General features: G+C 42.7%; 1 protein-coding gene across 1 annotated transcript; it reads right to left on the reverse strand.

The window, feature by feature from the left end:
- Positions 1-1,632: 1,632 nt before the first annotated feature.
- Positions 1,633-11,425, reverse strand: LOC115260219 (ATP-dependent DNA helicase PIF1-like). The gene is made up of 3 exons (XM_062857986.1): positions 10,375-11,425; positions 8,762-8,946; positions 1,633-1,911 (listed from the first exon to the last, which is right to left on the reverse strand). Exons 1-3 carry the CDS (start codon positions 11,423-11,425, stop codon positions 1,633-1,635), a joined length of 1,515 nt encoding a protein of 504 aa, XP_062713970.1.
- Between the last annotated feature and the right edge of the window lie 2,372 nt (positions 11,426-13,797).

Below are 13,797 nucleotides of genomic sequence, written 5' to 3' on the forward strand. Positions count from 1 at the left end.
GCTGCCGCAGCCAGCAACGCGACCGCGTGCTCCTGCTTGGCCTCATCAACTGACGCTCTAAGCCGAAGCAAGGCCGTTTTCAGGTCCTTACTTATATTCGACTTAGTTGTCGCGAAGTCAATAATTTTGCCAAGCTGCTGCTCAGCTACCTCCAATGCGGGCCGTCCTTTTCCTGCTACTTGGCTGATGGCCCTCAGCAACCATGCTCCGTCCATAACCTCCGCCGGCTGGCTTGCCGTGGAGTGGACAGGAGCTCCCACGCTTGAGCTGCGTAAGCAGCTTCCAGCACCTGACTCCTCGCTTCTCCTTGTTGGAGACCGCATCAACCCGCTTCTTGCGAAGGGGTTGATCGCACCACTACTAGTTTATCCGGGTCTGGGAATCCGTATTCGTGCATAATCTGCCATAGCTGGTCTCGATCGATTGTGTCATACGCCCAAGATATAAAATCAATGAAAACACTTGTGTGGGCACGTTGTATTCGTGGCATTTCAGCAACACCTGGCGGAAGGCGACCATCTGGTCCGTTGTAGCGCGTTCACCCATAAATGCAGCCAGATAATGCCCCACGAACTCTCTGACAATCGATGATAGACGGTAGCATACATTTTGGGAGAGTACCGTGATTCCGGGTGAAATTGATCACTTTTCGTAATTTTTAGCGAATATTTTTTGAACACCTATCGATATGGTTCAATTTAATGTTTTAAAACAAGTACGACCATGGGTTTCATCAGTCAACGAGGTTTAAAATTCCACTGTAAATCATTTTCTTACAAAAAATATCATTTGAAATAAAAAAAATCAAAAATACTCATTTCGGCGGGCCACAATCTGTCAGAGACACATAAGTTTGCTCTTGAGACAAAAAAATGTTGCGCTGTGGAGCGGACCTGGTGTGGTGGTTAGAACACTTGACTATCACGCCGAGGACCTGGGATCGAATCCCACTCCCGACAAATTCACAAAATAGTGAGTTCTTCCTTCGGAAGGGGAGTAAAGCGTGGGTCCCGAGATGAACTAGCCTAGGGCTAAAAATCTCGTTAATACAGACAAAAAAAATGTTGCGCTGTGTAATCAGCAATACCTTCCAGGATTTCTTTATTAACTTCTTCCGTAATTCCTCCAGGCTCCAGGAACTTCTTCCAGGATTTCTGCAGGGGTTCCTTATGGAATTCTTCTTGATCATTCTGCACTGATTCCGGAAGTTCGGGAATTAGACCCCGGGAGTGCCCGCGAAGTTGCATCTATCGGGAATTAGGGCCTGGTTGGTGCCCGCTGTTTTTGTGAAGTGAGTGCGATTCGGTTTACCCGGTGCTGCGACGCTGTCTAGTGGGTCAAATCCGTTGGTTGTTGGCCGCCGCAGGAAGTCCTTACGGCCACCCGCCGCCTGGTAACACATCCAGGACGAAGACAATAATACCACGTGGACAGTTATCCGCAGCAGATCCCTATCCGGCGCTTGGAGGCCGCCAAGTCTAAAAAGCTCCGTGCCCAAACACGTTGTCAGGGAGCCACCCGCTACGCGGACCAATCGTTCTACACGAGGGCCCAATCAGCGTCCAAGAACCCTTTCGACCCCGCCGGCCCGCCAAAGGCGCCCAAGCACCAACATTCGGTAGTCGCGCCGGCTCACAAGCCAGGAACCACCTCGTCCGCGACCGGGCCTCCACCAGCGTCAAAGAACGCCTCCGAAACCGCCGGCACGCCAAGGGCGTCCGTGCAACAACCTACAGCAGCCTCGCCGGCCCACAAGCCTGGATCCACCGGTTTCGCGGACCAATCGTCCGCGACAAGGCCCCCACCAACGTCAAAAGAACCCCGGCAAGTCCGCCGGCCCGCTCCATTTCCGCTTTTGTTAATGTCCCCTAAGCAGGTGGTGCCGACCCTGAGAACCGAACCCACGGTGAGCTAGTTTGGGACGTTCGGACGTCACTGCATAGGCGTGTGGACGTCACCCGCAGTTACAGGATCAGGTGCGTGCCGCGTGTGATTCTTTTGAGAAACGTCTCAAACTCGTGGTAAAGCACAAAGGGAAAGTGCTCCCAGCAAATATCATAAAGATTCTAAATAAGCATAGCTCAATAAAAATAGACCCAGAAGAGAAAATCTTGTATTTTCATTTTTTAACACCTTTTTAAACTGTATGAAAACACAGTATACACCCTGTATAAGAGTCAAATTCCAGCCAGATGATTGCAAACATCCTGGCACTTCATACGAATTTCTCATGCAAATATTCCACAAAGACTGAAAACAAGCTATCATGTCAAGTTTGAATCGTTCCAGGAACAGTATACTCAGAGCATTTACGTTTTACTAAACGTTGCTCTGTGGTCAGATTCTGCACAAAATTGCCTGCAGTACTGTAATTCATGTAACAGCAACTGGAACAACTTCATTCAGCCAGTACTCGCCCAGCCCCAGCAACTTGCTTCCCCTGTCCTGTGATGCAACAGTACGTTAGGTGCAGTCGTGCAGCTATATAGTTTCCCATCCTGGAAGCAGCAGTAGCAACAGTCCTGACCATAGCGCGTGGCATCACTGGCGACCGACGACGACGGCGGCGGAAAAGCTTCTCATAATTAATTGTGGCAGCGTTCATGATGAATGGTGTCTGGAGTAATTAAGAGTAATGAGGTGTCTGCTTCCGAGGCTCAGCCACAGTTTTTGCAAAGCTAAAGCTCGCTTTTTTGTTGCTGCTTCTTTGAATGCGACCACTACTGACTGAGCGCCGTTATTGTGCATGTCTAGGTGTGTTATCTGTGATGCGAAGCCTGCCCACGACTATCCAATCCATGTGGCTGCTGCTGGCGGCGGTCGAGGGGGAACCATGCGGACTGCAGTTCCGTTTGCGTTTCACTGTCTGAGCTTGCGGGCATCGAAAATGTGAATGAAATGATGGTGCGAATCCGCAGAGGTTCCTGCCTAATGAAGCCGGAAAATGAAATTCGCTCCGTTTTGCTGCTGGGATTGCTGCTGCTCGAAGCTGAATAGAAGTTTAATGACAATCCGTGAGTTTTGGATCGAGTTCGTAGAATTTGTGAAACATATCTTTGAGAATATCAATTGCAGTTTTGAAAGACTACGAGTTCGAAAGGGAGTACACTCACAGGCAATCAGAATCGGTATAAGACTGTGGAAAGGCGACATAAAAACACATTAGCCCACAATCGCATCAGACACATTCCACGCACTTCTAGTAAACAGGTATAATATGCCCCCCCCCCCCCCTATGCAGAAATGGCAATATATTCCATCTATTGTCCACTGCAAATCGTTGTTCCTAAAGTAAGTGAAGTGTTGCATGCACACTATGCCTTTGGAGGGGCGGCTATGGAAGCTTTGAAACGTTTTACGAAAACGTTCAAAAATTTGCCTTATCAAAACAAACGGGGCAATACTGAAATTATGGAAAGACCGGATTAAAATAAATAGAAACTTCAATGCACTTCCAAATCAGGATGACAAATTTCCAAAACTAACAACACGGAGCCTTTTTAAAGACTTTCAATCTAATGTAAAAACCGATGTTGAATATTTTACATTGACGACGCGCCGGCTGTAGATTATCATTTTCTTTATCATCGTCTCCATCCGTATCCAAACATGTTTTATTAAACATATTTTCTGCTGTTTCAAAAATGTATCCATGAAGCAGGTGAAGAAACCCAAACTCTGCAATTTGCGGCTTAAGCCTGGCTTAGCGCTGCTAAGCCACCTCAGAGCACCACTTAAAATAAGCCACACTTAACGTAAACCGTAGCTTTATTAAACCGGGTTTAGTGGTTAAGCCGAGGTGAAGAAATCGAAAAACAGTTAAGCCCGGCTTAAAATTTTGCTAAGCCTGGTTTAAAATTTAAGCCCGGGTGAAGAAATCGGCCCTAACATCGTACACCACGAGTTTAGAGATTTTTAAGCCTTGCATTGCGATTTTCGAACGGTAACTTCGAGTCGGTAAACACTGCAACTCTGTTGAAGCTCTATCATCAAACAGTTTCGACTTTGGGTTAGCAATAATTGATTATTCACGAGTTGAAAAGTACGCAACAAATTCAGCTTCGGTTTTGTCTGCAACAAAAAAAATCGAGATCATGTCATTATCTGTTACCAGTAGGGATAAAGAGTAATCGTCGCACCTTCTTTGTTGCTTGTTTTGTGCCTCTTTTGTCTGACAATTGGGGTTTTTAATTAATAAAAATTTATGGATTTTTTGATTTTATATGAAAGAGCACCTTTTTCTGAGCCACTATGATTTTTTTTAGATTTTTAGAACTTTATTTTGATACCAAAAATCAATTTCAAAGAGATTTTTTCAAATCACCTTTTGACAGCTGGGCAACTGTTTGACAGCTCCGCCCAGTACAAAATCCGACGAGGGGTGATTCATCAAATCGCTCCCATACAAACTTCAAACTAGTTTTTATATAGGTTCCCGGGCACCAAAATTCATGAAAATTTGGATTTCGGCTCAGTTTGGCATGCAGATTCAGAATATGGCATTATCTCAACACCGCTAAAGAAGCCAATTCTCTTCACTGGGGACACCATTAGCAAAACACTATTTTCACGCGAGCGTAACGCTGCGCTCCCAAAACTAAATCAAGAATATTTCCGAAACTATACATTTCTCAGTAAAACTCACTTCGGCAATATTGTTCACATCAATCCAAAGAAGAAATGTCTAGAATACTCTATTATTCAAAACCTCATAACAGAGCTAATATACGCATTTCAGTTTGAAATTTTTAAAAAGAAGGTTTCTGCGATGCTGTCCCTTTACGAAATGTAACATGTTATATAAAGTAAATTGGAACCAAAACCCCATAGAACAAGTATTGCATCAGGAAGTACATCTAATAAGCTTGTTATAAAACCTGTTAAACCATATGATCATGAACATTGCATTCGATTGCAGACGTCATTTGATCATGAAAGTTAGTTCCTCGCGGTGTCCCGTTACGCTGGAATGTGTCAATTACGGAGCAGTACGGATATACCCAGAGTATCAGGTAGGTGGGCTCCAGAGACACGTTCTGCTCCATTTGGGAAATTTGTGCCATCAATCCAGAGTATGAGGAAGAATTTAAAGAACTTGCATCTCTCGATGAGCCGGAGGTATACTTTAATTAAAAAAAATCTAATATATCCCTCTCCTCAAACAAGCGCTGGGGCTTCGTTCAAAATATCTAGCGTGAAAATTAAAAAAAGAAGAGTTAACAAAAACCTGGAACGTCGACAGAAAGCCTGGACGCACAGATATACAGCTTCAAATGTTTGAGGATTTCAAGCAAAGCCAAGAATTCAGACAAGAGGTTATGCGGAACGAATTGAAAAAGGTGATGCAGTATTCAATTGGGGTGTTGCAATACTAGATTAAGCGATTCCATATTTAAGCGGGTAGTGTACGTGTACATCTTTCATCGTTATCTAAACTCTAAGCCTATTGAGTAAATGATCTTCATCTCACGAAATTGTCATGAGTCAGCTCGTATTCGACTGAATAAAGTTTTGACCTTTAATTCCTCTCAATTGATTTAAATTTCACTTTCAGTATTGTCCCAAGGGCGGGTATCCGCAAGCGCTCCTCTCCCCTTTCGGCATGGCTGTACTCATGACTCCACCCATGGTCTCACAGTATTGGCCGTTCCCGCCAAGGAGGCGCAGGGCAAAGCAACCGCGGCAGCAGGAGCAGCGTCAGCAGCCGGAGGAGCAGCCACCAGGAGTGCAGCAGGAGGAATAATATGAAATAGAAATGTGATAAAAAAAATAAAATAAAAGTAATAAACTTGAATGAATTTTAAAACGTTGGGGGGATTGTATTCTAGACAAGACCGCATATCTGACGTTGAATAACGTCCCTTTATGCATTAGTTTCCACTATTGAATGCTGTATTGAAATTAATATAGACGCTCATACGAAGTTATGGAGTACTGTTAGTGTGATTGTAGATGGTGATTGATAGACCTTGATGTTAGTGGAGAATGCATTCCTGCGTTCAGAACTATTTGGAAATTAAGGAGCAGATTATTTCTGTTATCATGTTGTTATATGAATTTGTTGTTAGTGATAGGGAATTGCAAGTTGCAGCCCCAAGGGATTCTTCGAAACAGTTGCTTTTGAGCACGGCTTTCCGAGTCTGTATTGTTGATTATTTAGCAAACCTTCAGCTCCGTAGATGAGGTTTGTTTCGTTATTTTCTAACGCCTAAATATATGCACGGCACGATCTAATGCGCAAATCAATTGAACACCCCAAGTTCTCCATACAAACTGCGGTCATAAAATGTGAAAGCCCGGTCCATTATTTTTGAAAAATTCTTTCCCTATGACACTTCTGGGGTCCCAAACCCAGACGTTAGCCCTATGTATACTTTTTTTTCTCATCCCATAGCACCAAATTTGGCAATCATGTATCTTTTGTACCGTAATCCGAGGTCAAATTGATCGCTTTAAAACAACTTTTGCGGATAACACCAGGGCCAATTCAAATATTGCCAAAAGAGTTTCTGTAAAACCAGTATCCAGTGGATCTCCATGGAACCATGTGATATAATTGTTTTCAACAAATTTAAACTTTAAGTTAAATAACTCTAAATATCAAAAAATTGGAAAAGCCACTTTGGGGCGAAATTGATCAGTATACAATTAAGGATCGGTTGGAAAGGAAAATTTCCTCCACCACTTAATTTTGCTCTTCTGAAATCGAATAACGCGTTTAAAATCTTACAACTACTGAACTTAATATTTTAAATGCAAAATTAAATTTTGAAATTTCTCCTAAAACGCCTAAAGGTAGGCAATTTCGTTTAACATAAGTGATTTCTATCACAATAAATGACTATTTCATCATAAAATGAACTTTTTTTTTAACTATTTCAGTTCAGATTAGCTACATAACTTGACAACCAAGGGTCCAAAAAACTAGGGGTGGGTAATGTCTGAGACATAACCGTAAGCTTGACGTAGGACAACTTTTAGCGTGTAATAAACTTTTTTGAAACTTCTAGGGTAAAAAATATAATTTGGACATGTATGTAGTTTGGACAGGCACGGCAATGTATGGCTTGTTCCAAAGAGCTAATAAAAGTTGATACTTCTCAATATCGATTATTGGATCAATCAGACCCTATTCTGTTGACTTTCGTTGAAAATACGCTTAACAATTACGAATTTACTTCAAAATTATCGAAAATGTAAATTATTTCACTAAAACCCCTCAAATGCACAGGAATGCAAGATGACATACACTTCACAGTCACACACAATATTCACTCCAAAAGCGTTGAAATAATAATTGTAAGAAATTTAAATGCCTTATTGCAATGAAAACTGTTCAATAAAGAAGCATTGGGCAGCCAAACTCTTAACATTCATCTAGAACGCATAAAATAGGTGGTGTCCAAAATACATTACAAGTTTTCTACTGTAAATATATTTTGGCCATCTGGCGAACTACATGGGGATGCTGTACAATTGCATACTTGGAGGCGTATTCTGTGGGTCTGGCGATATTTTCTCGATTTTAACAAAAACTATAATAGTTATCAAAATAGATGCCTGTTAAGCATTTGAAATTTGATTATTTATAATAAAATATTTGGTAATTTATGCTACTTCCATGATTTACCAGTATTCATGGCTAAACATTGAGATAATTGCCCTGTCCAAATTATATATACCTAAGGGTGTCCAAAACATATATTCGGTGTCCAAATTGCAATTCTAACAAGCGATTGGAAATTTTAATTTTCTCAGCTTAAAATGCTTTCGTTAAGGTTGTTGTCACCAGGAACGCAAAGTACAATCATATTATAAGCGTATTGGTAACTTTGCAACATAATCAATTGCTTTCTAAGGAAGCTAGGGGACAATTTTTCCAACGTTGTCCTCAGCCTGTCCAAAATACATGAATTACCCTACCCTATCTGGTGAATGCGCAGCTATCTAGCAACAGCAAGGGTGTCTGGACGTCATTTCCGTTACGGTCGAGGATCTTGACTTCCGTGTTTGTGCGTACGAACATGGCAGATTTGAAAAAAAAATCTCAGTTGTTAATAGTTGTTTAAGTGATGATTAAACGCTGAGCTGAGAGACAGGCTCCGTTTCAGTTTGAATTTCTGCCAAGAAGAACAAAAAGAAGTAGAGAAGAAATAGAAGAAGTGTCAAGAACAGGAATGAAAATATTTGGATCTGGAATTCTCCAATAACTCTTGTGGACAATTTTTGGTGGTCCTGAAAAGGACCGTTTGGTGTTTGGTGGTTCTGATGTTCCTGGGAAGGTTCTTGTGCTACCGATGATTGTTAGCGACCAGGTGTTGTTTGTGGCGAGCATTTGCTGTGTATCGTATCGAATAACGTTGCATTCCGGGCTCCAGTTTCTTGAGCGTAGCGATGTATTTCCTGTAGATTAGATGTTTGATGGTTCGGGCACTTCTACTGCGAGCACAGATAAAATTGGACGGTGATAAGAAAAATAAGAGCAATAGCGTCTACACTCTGCGTTAATGTTTTTAATGAAGGTTAAATCAATACACGAACCACCTAGTGTGGTTGCTTCGTTATGAGGATTAGCTAATGTTAAATTTAAATGCTTCTTCATGAAGTTAAGGAAATCAAAATTTTCTTGTTTGGAAACGTCAATATTAAAGTCTCCAGTGACAACCATTGGTGTGTCCAGTCTAACATATCTGAACAATTTCCGCGTCATGAACAACTTCGTATTTCTTATGGTTGTTCCTTCGGTTCCCATAACATTAACCTTTGCTGCACATATGTCTCCATAGTTGATCACTTCGGCAAACGTCTCGTCTCGATCCTCACCGAGTTGCTTGATGGGATGCGGAACAGCCACGGTTGATGCCGTTTCCTTCTGATAGATCGCGACTCCAGCCGCTCTCATACCCATTCGCTTGCACTGGGTGATGCGCTTATATCCATCAATCTCTATTGGAGAGGTAGCATCCATCCAGGTTTCATTCAGAGCGAGAAATTCTACGCTTGAAAGGATTCGATCAGTCGCTATGTCCTGCGCGTGAGCGTTCAAACTCTGTACATTGAGGCTCATCAATGTGCATGCAGAGCCGCTGTTTTCAACTACCGTGATTTCGGGTGAAATTGATCACTTTTCGCAGTTTTTGGTGAATAATTTTTGAATACTTATCGATATAATTAAATTCAATGCTTTAAAACAAGTACGACCATGGATTTCATCCGTCAACGAGGTTGAAAATTCTACTGCAAATCATTTTATTACAAAAAATATCATTTGAAATAAAAAATCAAAAATTTACTTTCGGGGTGAAATTGATCAGTTAGTGAAATGTTGTTGTAAGTGCTAAAAATATTTTTTCCACCTGAATTAACCACCCCCGAATGCGAAAAGCTATGCAAAACTTTTACAACTTTACTAAAATTTTAATTATTTAAGTTTGAAGTTTAATTAATCTTAAGAAAACGCCTGAAAGTATGCAATTTCCATACTATATACGTTATAACTTCCATAAAAATACAATTCATGCAAAAATTTCAATATTTATAGAACTTTCGATGACGAAATCGGGTTTACTGAATACTTGGCAGCTAGAAACATTCATCCGAATATTCATTACATTTGCGATACAGCTATGGTAACAAAAGTTTGAAAGCGTCTTGGAAGTTCGTCTAGCACACAGTTTCGGAAAATATTGAATTTTATACAAAAATATGTGACTAATTGGCTGTAAAACATGTAAACTCATCATTCAATAACTCATGAAACAGATAATGGACATTTTTTACAAATTGTTTTAGGTTTAAAGCGTTATTTTTACCAAATAAAAATGGACCTCTAGCCGATCAATTTCACCCCACTGATCAATTTCACCCGTAATCACGGTACTTCACTCAGTTCATCTCCTAGTGTACGCAGTCGGTGATTACCCAAACGCAACAACTCGTTCCTTAAATCCACCATCTTTGGTGAGTTGCTACCCTTAGCATGATGAAATTTAAACGAGTTTGTGGAGTTCGTCAAGTAAAGGCCTTGAAGCATCGTAACACGTGACAAGCCAACGTACACCAATTGCTGATCTTGAGCCTTGTCATAATCATACACGACCTCGGAGAAAGTGCCACCTTGCGACTTATGAACTGTTAACGCACAGGCACTTACCACCGGAAACTGTATGCGTTTGCATTTAATGATGCCGCTTAGCTTTATGTTACCTGAACGTTTTGCAATAGGAGTCCAATCGGGTTGCAGAATTCCTGGCCTTGAATAGACAGCTGGTCGCGATTTGATCCTCAACGCAGCACCTATTGTCTCGTTGTCATACTTGAACCATAGTTTCACAACTGAGCCGTCTTCATCCTTTTCAATATATTTCAGCTCACCTATCGCACCATTCACTACGCCATCTTCTACATCGACGTTGGTTGTAATCATGTATGGCATACCAACGGAAAGGCGTAGCAAATACGGTAACCCACCGGTTTCCACGACGCTCATCTTGTAGAGCTTGATGCGAGAGCTTGCCAGTTGACCAGCGTCCTTGTATCCCGCAAAAACGTCACCCGCTATACAGTCCAGAGCATCCTGATTATGCAGTACTTCGTTGTTGTATGCTTCAACATCCGCATTCCGATGATAAAGCCTTATTGCTCCTGGTGCGTTTTGTTTACACCACTCTACAGTGCGGAACCGACTTTCAATCAGTTTGGTGTCCTTAGCAGTCATTTGCTGGCCATTACCAATCTTAGTGAGTATACTGGAGAACTCTACATCTGTCTGCCGCATAACCTTAACAAGCGGTAAGAAATCCAATGCTTGCCAAAGAACAGCACCGTGAAAGGAATTACCTGTAGGCTTGTAAACAGGCCTTGCATTGACGGGTGGCAATTGTCGCAAGTCTCCACAGAATACGATGTTAATTCCGCCAAATGGATCATCATAATTGCCACTAATGTCCTGAAGACGCACATGAATGGTGTTGAGAATATCCGCACCAATCATACTAACTTCATCGATTATGACCGCCTTAATGTTTGCAAAAGCATTGCGGTACAACTGCAGCATCTCAAAGCTGAGTTTCGAATTGGCTCGCCTTGACATAGTGATCCGAAACGCTGAATGAACGGTTGTTCCTCCTATAGCAACGGCTGCTTTTCCGGTGGAAGCACACGCCACATAGGCGTTCTTCTGCGCGTTGTGGGCTTGACTGTAGCGATTTATCGTCTCCATTAAAATGCGCAGAGTGAATGTTTTACCGCACCCAGCAGGTCCAGTAAAGAAAATCTGCATCGGCTTGCTGCTTTCATCGTAACTGTGCAAACTGTGGATCATTTGCAGGATGAGGTCGCGCTGCTCAGCATTGGTTGTCCGCACCATTGCACAGTAATCTTCTTTCGACATGACATTAGTACGTTGCCTGATGACAGCATTCATTGTTCCTGGGGGCAAATGTTCAATATTCGTCGTTGTTGGGCTCCATGATGATCGTTCGCACAAATTCATCATTCTTCTCTGTAGCGGCATTCTCCTGCTCACCAACTTCTTCGTTCTCACAAGTACGAAGGTATTCCTCTACAGTTTGTTCCAAGTTCAGCTCGCAGTCATATTCCCTTCGTTTTCTCAAGAGATCTGCCTCGTTCATATCATAAAGCTGAAGAAACTTGTTGCCATCCAGAATGTCGCAGACTTCGCTTCTGAATGGCCAAAACAAAAGTACCGATTCACGCTTGTACTCAGCCAACTCGTTCATGCTGTAGCCACGCCATCTCAATATTCGTGGAGCATTCCGGATAGTGTAGGTGTTAGTACCTCTTCTTTGAGTGTACCGTGCTGCGAAGTCAGCTAAACACACATCTTCTAAGCCATCGCGCTCTTCGTATTTCTGGATAATGTTCTTGGTCCACACATCAGTCGAATCCTCATCGATTTCCTCTTCATCCATCTGCCTGTACTGTTTCCTAGATCTTATCCTTTCATGAGGCCACATCGTTGGCAAGAATTGTACTTTCCTGCTGGCTTCAGACATAGGCAATCGCAGAAGTACCCATGCAGCTTCCTGGGCACACATCTCCACAGAGTTCAGCATTTTCAAACTAACCTTCTTCAGCAAAGCCGTGTAATATTGGTCCGGATACTGCTCTTGCAGAGCGATAAGCTCTCGATGCAATCCACTTATACCGCGGTTGGACTTGTTGACATAGTCAACCAAGTAACACGCACATGAGTACACGTCGAGGATGAACTGCAAATCCATGTTAGAACGAAGCTTTTGAGCAATCCATGGGTTGAAAGGATTCGTCCATAGCTCATTCATCACTCGCTTCAGGAAGATCGTTGGTCGCTTAATCGAAGAACGCAGAACATCAAGGTAGTACTCGTATGTACATTTACAGTCGTCTAGAAACTCCTCTAACGTGTCAAATGCCTTGGTTTCCAAAATTTGTCTCATTTCCGAGGCACGCTTCCTCAATCGATCACGGCGACTATCATCAGCGGTGAGAGGAATCAGTGTTCGCTCTTCGTTCATTGGCCAGTACGGTATGTTAAACCTGCAACGCTTTTCATTACGTTTGTAGCAAGTACGCGTGTGGTCATGAATCTGCTTCTTGATCGTTTCCGGCAAATGCACAGCGCTGATGGAACTAACTTTCCTAATAAGTTCCATTGTAGCAGGCATATCTTCAGAAACAGTTTCGTTAGGATCGTTTGCGAGCCAAAGCATGATATGTGCATGTGGGCTGCCGCGATGCTGAAACTCGATGCGCTTGAAGGAGTCCACGACGTAATGCTTTCCCAACGGGCTGAACCTTGGTGAAGAAAGGATCGTCATGAGAACATCGACAAGCTTGTTGAAGTACAAGCAGCACGTGACGGCATCGTCATTGACCAGCGTTGCTCGCTGTAGAGCACTCAGCTCCTGCAGCGGGTCCGTTAAAGCAATGCCGTTATACTCACTGGAGAGTTTGTGTAGCTGCTTCAACAAAAGAGGCCATTGAGTTTCACTGGCGCTCAGAGTCAGGAACATTGTTGGCTTCCCCAACTGTCGTATCATGGCGAAAAGGTCCTGTTTCCTTTGATACCAATATTGCACTGAATTTGGTATCGACTTCATAAACGACAGGTTCCGTTCCATAAGACCTTCCACGAAAGCTCGGTCGTTGAGCTGTCCTCGCGTTATGTTCGCGGTTCCCACGCTTTTGAAGACATGCTGTAACCCTTCGGTAACTCGAAGACGCAGAATCTTCATAGCCATGTACAGCAAATGGTTGGGCTTGGCTCCTCGCCTATCACTCCGTCTCAGCTCACTGGTAGCCTTCATGAAAGGCGTGACGTGAGTCCCAGCCTTGAATTTTCTGGGGTGTCCAAGATAAATATCCGGAAAGGAAAGCTCCTCGGCATCATCATCGTAAACGATGGAAACTGGTCTCCTGTTTTGAGCTGGGGCGATTTCCAAACACTTATCCTCATTCCACATAAGTGTCTGTTGTTGACCAGCAAACATCTCCACATCATTGGTTTCCTCGATGATATCCAGCTGGATCGCGTCTCCATCCCGCGATGAACCAGGTTGAGGCTCAGAAGCAATAGCGCTCAATCGTACCTGGTTAAAACTTACCCCCTCCCGTCTATACAAAGGAGTGGTAACAAGATATTCCAACCAAGCTTTCACCACAGACTTTTTGACGAATCCAGACAAGTAATTTGATTTATGAATAAGGTGCTTTTTAATGCACACGTTAAAAGCATAATCATCTTCAAGCTCGCGTGGAAGTGCCCTAACCATCTCATCTACATCTACTGGAACA

Source organism: Aedes albopictus, chromosome 3 (genome assembly GCF_035046485.1).
Source record: "Aedes albopictus strain Foshan chromosome 3, AalbF5, whole genome shotgun sequence".
In the NCBI taxonomy this organism is placed as follows: domain Eukaryota; kingdom Metazoa; phylum Arthropoda; class Insecta; order Diptera; family Culicidae; genus Aedes; species Aedes albopictus.